The sequence below is a fragment of the Hylobates moloch genome, unplaced genomic scaffold (genome assembly GCF_009828535.3).
Source record: "Hylobates moloch isolate HMO894 unplaced genomic scaffold, HMol_V3 SCAFFOLD_1, whole genome shotgun sequence".
NCBI lineage: Eukaryota > Metazoa > Chordata > Mammalia > Primates > Hylobatidae > Hylobates > Hylobates moloch.
This window is the reverse complement of record NW_026652276.1, coordinates 150,581,343-150,595,039: the sequence shown is the minus strand read 5'-3', so window position 1 is coordinate 150,595,039 and position 13,697 is coordinate 150,581,343. Positions and strand designations below refer to the sequence as shown.

Sequence of the window (13,697 nt, the reverse complement as noted above, 5' to 3'; positions counted from 1 at the left end):
AAAAAAAATAATAAAAAAACCTTAACAGCTGTCCCCTCTCCCCACAACACACACATCCTCCCCATTCATGCCCCCACTTCTGCCTCCACCTCCATCTCTATCTTCATCCCCACCAGCTTAGCTTGACCTTCAGGAGCTAGAATCCCAAAGATTCCTTTCCCAGAGTGCTCTGCTCCGGACCTAGCAGCTTCAGGGAACTGTGGGTATTTTGTGATGTTGGAGCCAGAGAAACAAGATGGTGAGTGACCTCCACAAACTGAGGGAAAATGTTTGGGCTTTGGCTGGGCTTCTTCTGAACAGTAGTGTGGCCCTAATTCATTCTCCTCTTTTCCACACAATGACATCGAAGGTGTTTTGGCCTGCTATTCGTAATGACCCCTTCACGCATGTTAGCCTGTGGAAAGAAGCTCTACTGAGCAGAGGTGATCAGCTTTCCCCAGCTGGATTTTGGGCCATGTTACCCAAAGAAAACCTCTGTTTTCTGTTTTGTGTCACTCTTCTCAGTAGCTTTGCTCTGTAGACCAGCCCTGGAGGCCCCTTCTCTGCAGAGGGTTAGAGGCCTGTCCCTAGTCCCTCATCATCATATTTCAGGATGGCTGGAAGCAGTGGTTCCAAGGCCAAATTCATCATCAGTGGGAAATATAAACTGGTGTGGAAGATCACGTCTGGCTTTTTTGGGGACATTTATCAGCCAAAGAACATAACCAATAGTAAAGAAGTGGCGCTAGCATCCTTGAATTCTGGAAAGCTAGGTATTTCTCATTGCAGTCCCGGAGAAAACTCTTTTTAGATTCTTCAAGGCGGGTTAATATTTCAACATGAGATGGTATGATTAGAGCAAAGACTGCAATGTGCTACTCTTCAATCTTCAGCCCTCAAGACCTCTTCATTTTCTTTTGGAGAAGGCTCCCAATGAAAACTGTAGTTAGGTTAGCAGACCAGATGACCAGTAGAATTGCATATGTGCATGCAAAGAGTTTGAGTCACAGTTTAAACCAGATAACTTCCTAATCAGTGTTAAGTATTGCTATAGGAAGTTATTCCTTATTGATTTTGATTTGCTGAAAAAGTACAGAAACAATAGGATAAGGCAGCACATATCATAGAGGAGATAGTAATCTCTAGCACCACCTGCTAAGTTAGCATCGTGCACATCTTGGTATTGATCAAAGTTTTAGAGATGACATGTTATCATCATGATACATGTAAATGTAATTTAATAGAACCAGCCTGCTGTGGCAAAGATTAAAGTCTGCAACAAAGAACAGAAAGATGAAAATGTTAATGAGAGAATAATAAAATGAAAAGGAGTTGATGGAAGATATCTACTCCTGTTGAAATTTTGTATAAGGGGTTTTCTGCAGAATTTGCAGTAAACTATTGTTATGGATCACACATTAAGGAAGCCTTGAGACAGCTATCCCACAATATTTTCTGGACCCTGAACTGCTGATGTTAAACACATATTTGGTTGAACATTGTTAAAGCAGAAAACAGTACAGAAGGCAGCCTCTTCCCATGGAGTTAGCATGCCCAAACTCTCACAGGTTTCCATGCATGAAGGGAGGAACAGAAGAAGCAGAATAGATAATCAGAGTAACATTTGTATATCCCCAAATACAGAAATTTTATTTCATATGTCCCATTGCCAGTGTTGTGAACAACCATTTCCCAGGTAAAAAGAACTTAAGAATAAAATGGCTCTGGGCAGCATTGTTGATATAACCAAGTTGTGGCCTCTGTAATGATGTATATTAACTGAAGTTGTTAAACATGGTTTCAATTTTTATAGCACCTTTTTCAGTGGAAAACCTAACTAAACAATTGGCATATACCAATTTGTGTTGAGATTTTGTCCATGCCTGTGTGTATGTGTGTGTGTGTGAAAACCTATTATTTTGAACTCTATTGCTTTGAGAAGGGCCATATGGTTGTATATGTACAAAATTGTACATTCTTAAAATTTTTTCATATGTAAGGCTTGCAAGTTGTTTACTTAAAACAGTAAAATGGATGGCATCTTGCTTAAGGCAGCTGATAAAGTAGCAACCAAATAGTCCAGTTTTTGAACATATGAAAATTCTGTTTGTTATACTATGAATAGCAGCATCTAAAGTGAAGAAGTAAGAAATACTCCATGGTAACTAGATTATCCTTAGTACTCTGAATGAACTCTTTAACAACCCTTGAATTAAAAAATATTTGTTACAGAAATTGAAAGCTAAACGTGAATGTTCATGTTCATGCTCAAATAAATGTAATTATTATAAACACCTACATGATTTGGGATTTTGGTTTTATTTTGAAATGAGAGCTCTTTCATTTACAAGTTCACTAAAAACTCAAATGTTTCTTAAAAATCACAGGAGCTTATAAACATTAAAAAGAAGGAATAACTATTGAACAAATAAGACAGACACTGTTAAGAACGGGCAGGACTTTGTAAGGCGATAATTAAGACTAGTTAATATTTATGTGGAAATGTTCTGACTGGGCAGTTGGAACATAATAATATGAATAATATAATATAATAAATATAGCATACATTTGCATTTATTTGCAACCTCAGACAAGCAAGATGAGTCCAAATAAAGCTAGCTTCATCATAGTCCTTTCTTACATGTGTCACAAGGTCTTGAGATCAGTTTAAAAAATATGTTTTATTTACAACTAATATGAATACTAATATTGGCTGTCATTAGATTCCTTCGAAAATAACATATGCATCACTGGCCACCTGTTCTAAGTAATTTTTGAGGAATCTGCATGTTCCCAGACAAGGAATGTTGTGAACAGAGATGATTCCATTTATCCACAGTTAAAAATGGCAGTTAATTTTTCCTTTTAAGTTGATTTCTAATTATGATAATATGGCAGCTATGGACAATGCCCTTTCTTAAACATACTGGGATGTAAAAGTGACTGTAACTTGTTGAAACTCAGCCCTGGTATTGTGTTACTATTATTTCTCCTGGGGAAGCTTATTAGCCTGTCACAAAAGATGTAAGAAAAATCCAACATTCCTTTTGGAATATGATGAGCCTTTGTCACCCACAATGCAATTAATGTTAAAAATAGAAAGAATGGCTATGATATGATTATGATTAGGCAGAGATGAGCTATTGTCCAAGTAACAGGAACTAATCTAGCAGGCCAAAGATGACCTACACAGAACCATCAGTGTGCTGATTGCCATTTCTCTCTGAGTTTGATGAAATATTCATGCCTTTGCTCTCCTCTCTGCAAGCACTATTGATTTCTTGTATAAACGCTGCTATATTTAGTCTAGACAAATGGAATGTGGATTGCTGCTGAATAAATTGGATGAAAGACTGGGATCTTGCCTGCCACTTTCTCTCAGTCTTGGGCAATTATTTATAATCAAGAACAGTTTTTGTAAGTTGAGGGTGATTTTTCACAATTTAGTGATTAGTCTCTGAACAAAGGCAAGCAGTTAGACACAATCATTTCTGTTGGGATAGCAGGTTAAGAAGTCAAATTACCCTTTGAGGTTTACAATAACTGTTTTAGAGACTTGTAGGACTTTTTTTCTTATCTTTTTAAAAAAACTTTTTTAGAGGTTTGATGTTTGTAGTTCACGGATAACAAGAATGCCAGCAAGAAGAGACTCCAAGGTCTCTTGAATTTTTACATTTTGTCTTTATAGGGTTAAGTTCTGACCTTTGTTTTTTGAGATTTCCATGTAAAAGCTGAAAGCTATAGCTTGGCCTTTTTAATGTAAAAATGAAATATATCATTAACTGTCATTGCTTTTGGTTGGAATTATGCCAACTCTTTTAGTTAATATTCAAAATCTGATGTTACTCCAGAGCCTTGACTAAAAGTTCTACGTTGGGTGCTGCAATTGCCGGGCGTGGTGGCAGGCGCCTGTAGTCCCAGCTACTCGGAGAGGCTGAGGCAGGAGAATGGCGTGAACCCGGGAGGCGGAGCTTGCAGTGAGCCGAGATCGCGCCACTGCACTCCAGCCTGGGCGACAGAGCAAGACTCCATCTGAACTTGTCATGATTAATTTCTTTCCTTTCACAAATATCATCTTTGAGAAGTCAATGTCCACCAAACTATAGTTCATTTATAAATTATTTTCCCATTTTCATTAAAGTGACATGTAAAGTACCATCAATGCAAACTTCTGGTCAATCCATGGCAAAATAACCAATGTTAGCAACCCAACATTGATATCAGTCTGCATGCACAGGCACGTGCACATGGACATTCAACTCAGATCACTAGCAAAGACATTTAAGTATATGAAGCTTTAACGTCTGTAGACAGGATTTCTGTTAGCCTTTTTTTACTCACTGAAAATAACTCTTAAATTCACATGGAAAATTAACTTTGTAGTTCCCAAACTGGAATCTGCAAATCTAAGTGAGTTACTTATACTAATAGAGCATTAGATGCAGTTTGGAAAAATACAGAAAAGTAAAGGGAGAATCATTCATATTTCTGTCTAAAATACAGCCATCTTCTGTTCTCTACATCACCAGTCATTGCTATCGGAATTTAAAAATTAATATGATTTAAAAACCGTGGTAGAATATGTGCTCGATAAGGGCTGGAATTTTTGTCTTTTTTTAAAATACCAAACCCTAACATCTAGAATGAAGCCTGGGACTTTAAGGGGCTTGATAAATCTATTTTGACTACATTACTTATATGTATATATTTTAAATGGTTATCATAGTGTAAATACCACTTTTTTCACTTAATTTAACAACTTTTTTAATGTTCCCGTAAACATTATTTTTAATGAATGCATAGCTTTTCTACCAAATGGATGTGACATATTTTGCTGAGACATTTCCTTGAGTTGGTGATTTCAATAACAATAATAGAACTCCAGTAAATAATACGACGTTGAACTGTTTTTTTCCCTATTCAGTATTATCTCCTGGAGATATAATCCTAGAGTTGACAAACCTGAATCAAATGGTAGAAATATGTAACACTTCTTGATACATATTACCAAATTGGTTTTGCGTAAGTTTTGTACCAATTGACAGCTCCACTTGCCATAAATAATTGTCTCTTTGGTCATACGCTTAGCCTATACAATGGGGCATTGTACATACATATGTATACACATGGGTCATATATATGATAATAATTAATGATGCTCTATTTTGGTTCATAATTTTCAGTTCTTTACTAGTGAAGGTGATTTTCAGTTGTTGTATTTTTTTATTTGTTTTGATCTAGATGTTTTAGTGTTTTTATTTTCTAATGTTTAGTAGAAATTGTCATTTTATATTTGTTTCTAATATTTTTGTTTTGTTAGCTACTTACTACTCATGGTTTATTTTAATATATAAGAAATTTCCATTTTATATAATAAAAAAAAGCAAAAACAAACATCTGTTAAGGGATGTGCTAGATGCTATTAGTACTTACTGTTACTATCTCCAAGTTGCAGATGAGGGAACAGAGGCCTAGGGAAATTAATAACATCTTCAGTGTTACACACATGAAAGAATCAAATAAGCATTTAGATTATAGAACAGAATTTGAAAACTGGTACATGTAAAGATTGAAGCATTTTGTTTGGTTCCTGGAGTATTTAAAGCTTTTGAAGAGCCTGGTGCTGTGACTCATGCCTATAATCTCAGAACTTTAGAGCTCAGGCAGGAGGATCACTTGAGGTGAGGAATTCAAGACCAGCCTTGGCAACATAGCAAGATAACACCCCAGCTCCCACTGCCCTGATCCCAGCTATAAAAAAAAAAAAAAAAAAAAAAAAAAAAAAAAAGAAAAGAAAAAAAGAAAAATTTAGCTGGTCATGGTGATGTGCACCTAAAGTCCCAGATACTTGGGAGGCTGAGGCAGAAGGATCCCTTGAGCCAGGAAGTTCCACTGCAGCCTGGGTGAAAAAGTGAGCCATCCACCCACCTAAAAAATCTTTCAGTTTAATTTTCAGTTAACAATTATTTCTGTCTACACTGGATCTGTATTTTCTTTCCCCGCCCCCAACTCCCACCAATAATTGGTTTTATCTGAGTAGTGACTGGCCTCTTTTGAAAAGCCATGCAATCCAGTTTGCCACAGTTTCCCCTCCAAAATTCCTGTTGTCTTTAGCTTAATCTTTTACACTGAACTACACAATTTTCCTGATTCTTGTGGGTAAGGGTCATACTCAAAATATTTAACAATCAGTTTGGCATGGATGCCGGTCATTCAGAATGTCAGAATGGACACCAGCAATAAATAAGTGGTACACCTGGATATCTACCCTGTCTGTGAGTTTTCCTGCTTAAACTATTCCTTAAGAAAGCAGCATTCTTTTTTTTTTTTTTTTTCCTTTGGAGACAGAGTCTCGCTCTGTCACCCAGGCTGGAGTGCAGTGGCGAGATGTCGGCTCACTGCAAGCTCTGCCTCCCGGGTTCACGCCATTCTTCTGCCTCGACTGGGACTACAGGTACCTGCCATCACACCTGGCTAATTTTTTGTATTTTTAGTAGAGAAGGGGTTTCACCGTGTTGACCAGGATGGTCTCGATCTCCTGACCTCGTGATCCTCCCACCTTGGCCTCCCAAAGTTCTGTGATTACAGGCGTGAGCCACCGTGCCAGGCCCTGAAAGCAGCATTCTTATCTACTAAGAGTTTTTGCTAAGAATTTTATATCTATTATCTAATTTAATTTGTATAAATGTAAATATTATCATCTATAGTTATTCTCAGATCATCACATCTTTTTTACTCCAGTGGTTTGATTCAATACTTGTTTTAAGTTTCCTCATACTCTTTCCACCTTGTTTATTTTAGGAATGAGGTAGCTGAGATACAGATTATTACCAATTAAACATCAGGACTTAGAAACTTGGCTACTTTCACTCCTTGATGTTTGGATCTGGCACCATTGCTGTGGTTGATCACCATTTTCCACATTTTAGCACACAGTTGTCTATTCTGTCTTTGGTACATCCAATAGTGCTGCAAATACATTATATTACAACCTTTACTTTGTAAAGTTGAAGATATCTTCTGACGCTGATTACAAAGGAAGATGTTCTTAAGTGTACAAATTTAGTCATGGTAGAAGTTCTCTCTTAGGGCATCTTTTCCTCAACATAATTCCTTTTTTTTTTTTTTGTCCTCGTTGACTTGATTTTTGTTAGTGGTTCAGTAGAATAAGTTTTATGAATGACTGATACCAGTAAACAACTGAAGTCACCTGTTTGTAAAAGGAAATTGTGGAAGATTCATGGCAGAGTGCAAATTGCTGAATGAAAATTAGCCTATGGCCCATTTATCAAAACTAATGTACAAATGACTTTATATCATCATTGTAAAGAAATGGCTAGAGTCATTGGCATAAAATTTGTTGTACAGGGTATAATGTCTTATACTTTTTCTTTGTTTCTAAATCAATGTGTTAATTTCCAATCCTCTATTACTCTCCCCTACCCCGTTTCCCTTTTTTTCTGGTTCTTTAGTGGATGTGAAATCAGAAGTTCCTGTGGGCCTGGAGCCCATCTCACCTTTAGACCTAAGGACAGACCTCAGGATGATGATGCCCGTGGTGGACCCTGTTGTCCGTGAGAAGCAGTTGCAGCAGGAATTACTTCTTATCCAGCAGCAGCAACAAATCCAGAAGCAGCTCCTGATAGCAGAGTTTCAGAAACAGCATGAAAACTTGACACGGCAGCACCAGGCTCAGCTTCAGGAGCATATCAAGGTAGCAAATGCTTCTTTGTCTGTGACCTTACTCAGGAGTCTGCACCGTGGTGGGCATGAACAGTGCCCATGGGAACACTTTGCGGGTAGATTCACTGTGATTAAGACATGGATATATGGCTTGAAGGGAATTGTGATTTTACTAGTGAAAACTTTGGGTAAGTACCTGTTAAAAACCTGTTTTGCTTCTCAGAGGGACCTTCTTTATCCTTTAGCACATAGAATCAATAGTAGGGAATAGTAACTTCCTATCCTAATTTTAGATTCTCTCCTATGTGATTTTGTTCATTTGCCCCATCTGCTCTCCACCAAGAAGAAGCACAAGCCTGGAAGACCCCTTTTATATTTCATTTCTGAAGAGTCTACATGTACTATTTGTGAGAAAGGATAAATTAGTCACCTTATATGAAGAAAGCTGTTTTTAAGAAACAAACATGGTGTATAAGTAGATGTTCTGAGTATGTCCTAATCTTCCTTATAGAAAAAATCTCATAATGTACATATTCAAAATAATAGTATAATAAAAAGCTTAAGGGAGTTATAAATGGAGAAACTGGTGCAAATATTTTTATAGACTGTAGATAAGAATTTATTGAAAGTATTTGGGAGTAGTTGACAATTTGAGACTGAAGTTGTTTAAATTATTCTAGCACAAATATATCCATATTCCAGAATTTTTAATAATAACATTTTATTATCAAATAATATTAGATGTCTTTTTAAATTTTGTATCTTCAGAGATAAATATTACTTTAGCTTTATTTGTAAAACATCTTGCAACTTGACAAAGACAATTGAAATAAGGCTATTTAATTTGAATTTATTATGACAGAGAAAAGCAGCAAAGATTTACAATAAAAATTTTATTTTTATATCTAACTTTCAAAGATGACAAACACTTGCTAATTTATGAATGTAATAAATTATGTTATCTCATACTTTATTATTTTGTATTATAGGAACTTCATTACTTGCATATCAAGTACAAGCACATTGATAGAGGGTTGATATAGATAACTAATGTTAATAGTATATAATTTTACCACATTAAGATGACAGTTTCTAAGGAAGTAAAAATGCTGTCTTCTTCTCTATATTACTTGGTTTACAAGATGTTTCTTAATCCTAAAAGAACTTTATTATCTTATATTCCTAAAAAGGCTCTTTGACAAGTGATATAAAATATATTTTTTTCTTTTAGTAGTGAACTTTCCAAAAAGAACTCTTGTATATTATTGATGTATAAAATACCTTAAAGTGAGAGTATTTTCTTTTGTCCCAAATGGAATCAGTGCTCATGGCTACATTTTGAAGTATGGGTAGCCTTTCTTTAGTTTTTAGACTTATTTTTGAATGGATACTGAAGCATTATTTAAATTTAACCTTTGAAACAATAATAGAAACAATGATATCTAGATCTGTTTCTTTCCTTCCAGCATGTTAAGATGGCAAAGAGAAATGAGTAAAATGTACATTTTTCACCATACTTTAAGATGTAAGGAACTGTGTAGTTCATTTTGCTGCTCTATGTGAGTCATGTTTCCCTAAATACAGGGCAATACTGATAAGTTACTGCTTTAGATACTTCTTTTCATTTCTGTTGCTGCCTTTGATAGCTATAAAATCAATATAAATTGTTTAGAAAGAAATTTATTGCTTAATTTTACTCAAAAGGTTATAGTAGCAAGTAGATAATTAATTGTTCGTTTGGCACAAGCAAAACAATAGTGTCGGTTTATTGACATCTGGAAAATATTGGAAAAGTGGCTCCTGTGAGAAAAAAGAATTATGAGATAGCTAAAAGGAAAATTTAGCTTTTCAAATGATTTTCCAAAATAATAATTTGTTTTCTTAGAAACCAAAGACATAATTAATATTACTTTTTCAGATCAGGAAGTTTTTTGATTTTTAGAATTTTTATTTTGGTTTGTCTTGTATTTTTTATGGATAAAGCTAAAAGTTGATGCTTTTCATTAAGATTTTATTTTTATGGGAAAGATGCATTACATGATGCTTTATTTATATTAGCTTTTTGAATCTTTAGCTTCTGTAATAATCAAAATTTGTTGAGTTAGATGCTGTTATCCTATGTTTCCACCTAGTAAACTGAGGTAGAGAGAAATAATGTTACCTTTCCAATACTACATAGCCAATAAATTGTTGCTCCAAGATTTACAGTCTTGCCCTGTCTGCCTCTAAAGCTCTTAAGTTGCCCTGCCTCTCTCATGGGCCAGAACATCTAGCAATAGAGGGCTAAAGTTTTATTTCTTTCTATTGTTGTAAACCTCATTCATGCAATCTTTGATAATGAATAGTAGCTATGGTAATTAAATTGTGTGCTTTTCTAGATTCCTATGAAAGATTAAAGTTCAAATACATTGGGGCTTTGGGTGAAGCACCAAATTAATTTGACCAACCCAAGTATCTGTATAGAATTTAACAGTAAGGCACAATTTAAGCATTCCTTCTGCTACCATGGAATATTATTTCATTACAATGGAATAATAACACCCATTAAGGGAGTGTATTGAAGCCAAAACGCCAAAGATTTTAATATGAGGAGTAACCAGAAATGCTTCTAACTATGTCCTTCTGGGAGTAATAAGGCTATTATGGTTGATATACAGAGTTAGCTTTCTGTTGCTCCAGAGTGACTCTGATGCCATTCCATATAATAGCTTTTTATTTTTGTTCTATTACTTTTTGGTGTAAAATCAAGAGTTTTAGGCACCTAATGTAAAAAACAAAATTTACTAACTTTATTAGTATTGAAAGTTACGAACACATGTTGAGTATCCTTTATCTGAAATGCCCGGGACCAGAAACATATCAGATTTTGGATTTTTTTTTTCTAGATTTTGGAATATTTACCTATCTGTACATAATGAGAGTCTTGGAGATGGGACTCGAGTCAAAATATAAAATTCATTTATGTTTCATATACACCTTATACACATAGCCTGAAAGTAATTTTATACAATATTTCCAATAGTTTTGTGCTTCAAACAAAGTTTGGGTACATTGAACTATCACAAAGGAAAAGTGTCATTGTCTCAGCCACCCATGTGGGCAATCTGTGGTTGTTTGGCATCATTATTGTTGCTGAGTCTGAATGTGAGGAACATGCCATTGGCATGTCTTGCCCACACACATGCCATTTTGTTACCTTTTGTGGGTGTGCTTATGTGGGGGAAGGGCTGGGTGTGTGTGGAAAAAATATATTGCAGCTGAAAGAGGCCGAAAGGGTCTTTTTTCCCTTGGTGAAGCTGACTAAACTTTGTGTTGTGTGCCTGCATTTTGACTGGAACTCATCACATGAGGTCAGGTATGGAATTTTCCACTTGTGGCATCATGTCAGTGCTGAAACTATTTCAGATGCTGGAGCATTTAGGATTTTGGATTTTCAGATTAGGGATGCCCAACCTGTAATAATAATAATAATTAAAATCGGTAGGGTTCAAACTTAAAAACTAAATTTTATGTACATTATGGATATGCGGCTGAAGAGAGATTATTCTCTCTCTTACATATGAGGAACTGTGGTTCCGAGTAGTTTAGTAACTTGTCCAGATTTCATATCTACTAATGTCAGAACCTAAGTAGAACTCAAGGTCTTTAGTTACTCCTCAGTGAGCACATTTACTATAGTTCATAGATACATATTTCTCAGTCTGAATGGAAATGGACATCTCAAGATGGCTATTAAAAAAGAATGCTTCAGGCTGGGCAAGGTGGCTCACACCCGTAATCCTAGCAGTTAGGGAGGCCAAGGTCGGAGGATCACTTGAGGCCAGGAGTTTGAGACTATCTTGGAGAACATGGCAAGACTTTGTCTCCACTGAAAATGATAATTAAAAAAAATTAGCCAGGAGTGGTGGTATATGCCTGTAATCCTAGCCACTTAGGAAGCTAAGGTGGGAGTATCGCTTGAGCCCAGGAGATTGAGGCTGCAGTGAGCTATAATGGTGCCACCGCAATCCAGCCTGGGCAACAGAGTGAGACCCTGTCTCAAGAATAAAAATAAAAATAAAAAAGAGTGCAAGAATGCATCATATTCATGTCATTCATTGTTTGAGAGTGAATTCAAGGGATTCAGAAAGCTAAACAGTAGTGCATTAAAATGAAGTTTTGTGGAAGTGGTTTCTTCTTGACCAGTGTCTTTAATCTAAAAGCTTTTATGTGCTGAATGAAAGAATAAAGCTTTTGTTATTTTGATATTTTGAGAGACTCTCTCTCTCTCTCTCTATATATATATATATATACAATATATTCTACATGTTCTGAATATATACATTGCATTAGTCTATTGAGAACTTGCTCTGTAAGGTTTTGAAATTTTTAACATTTGTTTACTTCAGGTAAACTTCCCCCAAATTAACTTAATATCTCACCATTCTGTATTTGCCTTGATTATTTTTACACCATTTTTTAGGCTAAGAATGGAAGATTTCAGTTGTTCATTTATAATGTGAGGGACTTTGTAAAATAGGCTTCTGGGCAGTCCCTACCTTTTCCTGTTTGTATGTTCAAAGAAAAGTTATTAAGGGAACTAAAGATTTAATTAAAGGAAATGAGAAGACCTGAGTGAATTTAATAGTTTTGATAGGGATGCACAGATAATGGAGCTACCTAAAACTTGCCTGTTGATGATGTTAAGACCTTCACTGCATTAGTTACTTGTCCTTAGATTTCAGTGATTTACAGAAAAAGTGAGTACAAATATGAACTAAATACAAACAAGTTCCAAAAGCTCATAACATTTCAGTTTTGGTCAGTGATGACTATGAAGCCTAAAGAAATTGCACACTCTCATGTCTTTCTCTTCTCGCAAGTTGCAACAGGAACTTCTAGCCATAAAACAGCAACAAGAACTCCTAGAAAAGGAGCAGAAACTGGAGCAGCAGAGGCAAGAACAGGAAGTAGAGAGGCATCGCAGAGAACAGCAGCTTCCTCCTCTCAGAGGCAAAGATAGAGGACGAGAAAGTAAGAGGCACCAGGGTAAACGATGGACTCTCTTTCCTCATCGTTAGCTGATCATTATTCAGAACAAAGCCTGATAAAGAGTGCAGTTAGACGCGTCAAAATTGTATGTGTTTAATTAAAAGCATAGATTACAGACCCAACTGTAAAGTTTTGACATTTACGTACCAGCTGACATCGAGTCTGCAGAGTGTCTCAAGAAGCAAACATAACATTATCTGGCAAAGGTGCTGATTTCTGTTGTTTTGAACCTTAAAAATAATGTAATTCTAAAGCAGTCTAATATATCCATCTTGTTTAATAATCAGCTTGTATCCACATCTCCTGACTATGTCTTCCTTACTCCTGGCCAAGTAATAATTGCTCTCTAAGTAAAGCCTTGCCTCCATTTAGTTTTGGCATACTGAAACTTTGAGATTTAAGGCATAACACATGCAAAAGAACTATCCACAAGAGGGAGACAGATCCAAATAGTTCCCCTGTATTAGGTCAGTTCAAAATCAGGTCGTAGCAAGGTTTAAAATTTGATGACTTGAACTGGAATTGTCAGCAGTATTTATTTGTTTAATGCTCAAAGGGTTTTTTTTTAAAACTAAGGTTTTCAAACTAGCAACTCAGAAAATATTATTTTAATGTGTTTAAGGGATTTAATATGGATCTAATCCCTTAAGATAACTTGATTATTAAAATACAGTGTTTTGTTCCTCTGCAGTATTTTTTAAACTTAAAAAAGTTGATTTTGGGAATTCCTTCTTTGCAAAAGTAATTAAAGAAATAGCTGAAAGTCTTTTGAAAATTTGCAGTTTAGGTAGTATTTATAAAGCATTACTGTACTATTTTCTAAAGCAAATTTGGACTGTGGTTTCTTCTTTTAATAGGAAAACTTTATATGCTGTGACCAGCGATTTTACTTCTTAATCTTTGTCAAATATTCTAGAGGCATGAGAGGACAAAACTCACCATCAACATCTGTTTCTCTGTGTGTGTGTGTGTGTGTGTGTGTGTGTGTGTGTGTGTGTATTTCA

The 13,697-nt window shown here is 35.6% G+C and overlaps 1 protein-coding gene across 5 annotated transcripts in view; it reads left to right on the top strand.

Annotated features, from left to right (window-relative positions):
* HDAC9 (histone deacetylase 9) overlaps positions 1 to 13,697 on the top strand; it is a 945,763-nt gene that overhangs the window by 492,277 nt on the left and 439,789 nt on the right. For 3 of the 5 annotated variants that reach the window (XM_032759765.2, XM_032759867.1, XM_032759801.2), the window contains 2 exons: positions 7,452 to 7,693; positions 12,525 to 12,675. In XM_032759765.2, the coding sequence (XP_032615656.1) occupies positions 7,452 to 7,693; positions 12,525 to 12,675 (393 nt within the window). The remainder of the gene's footprint in view (positions 1 to 7,451; positions 7,694 to 12,524; positions 12,676 to 13,697) is intronic. The other 2 variants (XM_032759782.2, XM_032759877.2) reach the window with 1 other exon arrangement.